Consider the following 3,131-nt stretch of genomic DNA (forward strand, 5'->3'; position numbering starts at 1 on the left):
GAAGGAAGATACAAATAAGCAATATAACAAATAATGAACAAATTTAGCTTTCATTTTTTATTTTTTCTGGTGGCAGAGGTGTGATCAAACAATATGGTACATGTTTAAATGTAAAAAAAATATTACAGTAAGAGACACATTGCCATTCATCCCCCTCAAAATACTCCCCCTCGCTTCTAACACACTTATCCCACCATTCTGGCCACTTTCTGAAGCAGGTCTGGAAGTCCTCTTTCGTGAGTGTCTTCAGTTGTGCTGTCATGGCTGCCGCGATGTCCAGAATTGATTCAAAATGTTTACCTTTCATGGTCATTTCAGCTTTGGGAAAGAGCCGGAAGATGCACGGTGCCAGATCCAGTGAATAAAGAGGATGAGAATACACCGTAATGTTTCTATTTGACAGAAATTGCCATTTACCGGAAGTGATGTGTGGCATGAAGCATTGTCATGATGGAGGATGATTTATGGTGTCTTAAAACACACCTCTCGACTGTAGCTCACACCGGACTGACTACACCGAACAAGTTGAAACTTGTCACACAGTTACTAAGATTCGTCATGCCCACTTCCTGTATTGAAGTTCCCTACCTTTCCGTTGGATGGCACTCGGCAGTAGCATTCACCATATTTTGTGATCACAATGGAAAGTCTCCATGTCACACCTGGCTTCTGGTATGGCAATTTCTGTCCAATAAAAACATTACGGTGTGTCCTCATCCTCCTTGTTCACTGGATTTGGCATCTTGCGACTTCTGGCTCTTCCCCAGAGTCAAACTGACCATGAAATGTAAATGCTTGAATCAATTCAAATCATTGAGGCAGTCACCACAGCACAACTAAAGACATTCACAAAGGAGGACTTCCAGAACTGCTTCAGAAAGTGGCCAGAATGATGTGATAAGTGTGTTTGAAGCGAGGGGGAGTATTTTAAGGGGGATGAATGGCAATGTGTCTCTTATTATAATAAATTGTTATTTATTTAAACACTCACTGTATTTTCTGATCACACCTCGTGCGCAGGTTCTAGAATTTGGCTACTTGCTGTAAATGCTGAGGTAAGTTACAAGATCTTTCAAAGCCCTTGCAAAATGGAGATAATAATGTACCTGCTTCATACACTTAATAGAATTTGTGGTGAGGTTTTTTTCTTTTTTTTTTTCTCATCTGTAATTTTAATCAAAGCATTGCTAATTTATTTTTTAACTTTCTTATAAACACCGAATTTTAATATCTACGTCAATTAATTTTGGGAGAAAGAAACACCATCAAGAATTTCCTCCAGAAGAAAATAATGATGCTCATTCCTCCAAACAACCAAATTCAAAGTCTACCAAAACCAAAAAAGCCCACAAATGGGGGGGAAAATAAGTAACAAAAATCACATTCTGGGGGTTCAGTGCATTTAGCAGCCTTCGCTATGCTATCTAATCATCCTTCAGCTGACTTTCAAAAAAATAACACCCTAGCTCATCAAAATATACATTTTCCATTTGCTTTTTTAAATTAAAAATAATTAAAAAAGAAAACTTGAAGGAATTCACAATCAATTGCCTGACTCATTTTGATGTCACGTACAGCATATGAAGGTCAGGAAGGCTATTTGCAGCACACAGATTAGGGGACATTGATCTTCAAGGTTTAGCTTTCTTCCAAACAGCGTAAAATACCCACAATTCCAAGTACAAAGGGACACAGACGATCTCCTTTGAGAATTCCACAGGACAATACACGCACCCGAGCTGTTCTTCGTAGAGTGACAGGGCTTCCGTCAAATTGACACAGTTCCCCTGTGTAAAATATTTCCCATCCTGTTTCAGTACTTTCATGGAGAGGTCAAGAATCAGTCTAAGAAACTCCCATGTGGAATCTTCTTCCGGAGATGTGGAGATTGGAACAGCTGTCAAATCATTAATCACATAATCAAACTCTCTCCCTTCTTTGGCGTACCTCTTCAGCACTGGAATACAGTCTTCTATTAGAACCTGATAGCAGTCTCCTTTAAGATTGTCTAAGATGTCACCACATGTTTTTCGCATGTATTTCTTACACCCATCAATCACCATCTGGTCAATCTCTACCATAGTGACCATCTTTGGTTTCAGTTTGACTATTTCACATAATTTGCCCCCATCTCCACCTCCCAGGATCAGCACATCTTTGCCAGTGTAATCTTCTTTGCCACTGCCCATGATGGCCCGGGTATATGCCAAATCACTCTCTGCCAGATTAACATCCCCACTAAGGATGAGGATATTTCCAAACTGCTTCGAGTGTAGAATCTTAATGTTCTGATAAGGTGAATCTTTATCATATACCACTTCATCGATGTCATACTCAACCAGGCGACCATCGGCAGTGGGCCAGTATCTATCAATGGCCCCTCCTCGAACTATGGGTGGCAATCGCTTCACACGCCCAGTGCTGTCTTGACTCAGTTCTTTCATTCTTTCTTCTACTTTGTTCAAAAGACTGTCAACTTCTTTGCCTTCCGCATCACCGTCATAAGTCTGCAGGTCCAGCAACACCAATCCATGTGGGTAGATTCTCAAATTGGCAAAACTGCCGTTTTTGTTTACGTAGGTCGCTAAATAGCCATGGTCCTGCCAGGTGTGCACCGACTCGGTCATCCCCTGCTCCTGGAAAATGGACTGCAGGCCTTTTAGAATGGTTTCGCCGTCAGCTTTGGCGCCGAGCATGAAGTCGAGCGTGCTGTGCTGTGCTGCTGCCATAGTGAGGCGAGGCCCTGAGCCATGCCTGGGGGAGGCGGCCACAGGAGACTGGGGGGCCGTACGGCGGGTCAGGCTGCAGCCCAGGTGAGGTTTTAATGAAATGATCCATGTGAGTTGCTAAACATACCGTGTTTCCCTGAAAATAAGACCGAGCTGGACAATCAGCTCTAATGTATCTTTTGGAGCATAAATTAATGTAACACCTGGTCTTATTTTATACTATAACATAAGACATAATATAATGTAATGTAATGTAATATAATATAATATAATATACTATACTATACTATACTATACTATAATATAATATAATATAATATAATATAATATAGTATAATACCGGGTCTTATATTAATTTTCGCTCCAAAATTCGCATTAGAGCTGATGGTCCTGCTAGGTCTT

At 40.8% G+C, this 3,131-nt stretch overlaps 1 protein-coding gene across 1 annotated transcript; it reads right to left on the reverse strand.

The window, feature by feature from the left end:
• Window positions 1-1,159: 1,159 nt before the first annotated feature.
• Window positions 1,160-2,804, reverse strand: LOC117023620 (spermine synthase-like). Its single transcript, XM_033108638.1, has one exon. The coding sequence runs from the start codon at window positions 2,727-2,729 to the stop codon at window positions 1,632-1,634; it is 1,098 nt and encodes a 365-aa protein (XP_032964529.1). The 5' UTR covers window positions 2,730-2,804; the 3' UTR covers window positions 1,160-1,631.
• Between the last annotated feature and the right edge of the window lie 327 nt (window positions 2,805-3,131).

This window comes from Rhinolophus ferrumequinum, chromosome 6 (genome assembly GCF_004115265.2).
Source record: "Rhinolophus ferrumequinum isolate MPI-CBG mRhiFer1 chromosome 6, mRhiFer1_v1.p, whole genome shotgun sequence".
Lineage (NCBI taxonomy): Eukaryota > Metazoa > Chordata > Mammalia > Chiroptera > Rhinolophidae > Rhinolophus > Rhinolophus ferrumequinum.

What these genes read in the sequence shown, in the direction of transcription:
- LOC117023620 (XM_033108638.1), bottom strand. Translation starts at nt 2,729, where the DNA reads ATGGCAGCAGCACAGCACAGCACGCTCGACTTCATGCTCGGCGCCAAA.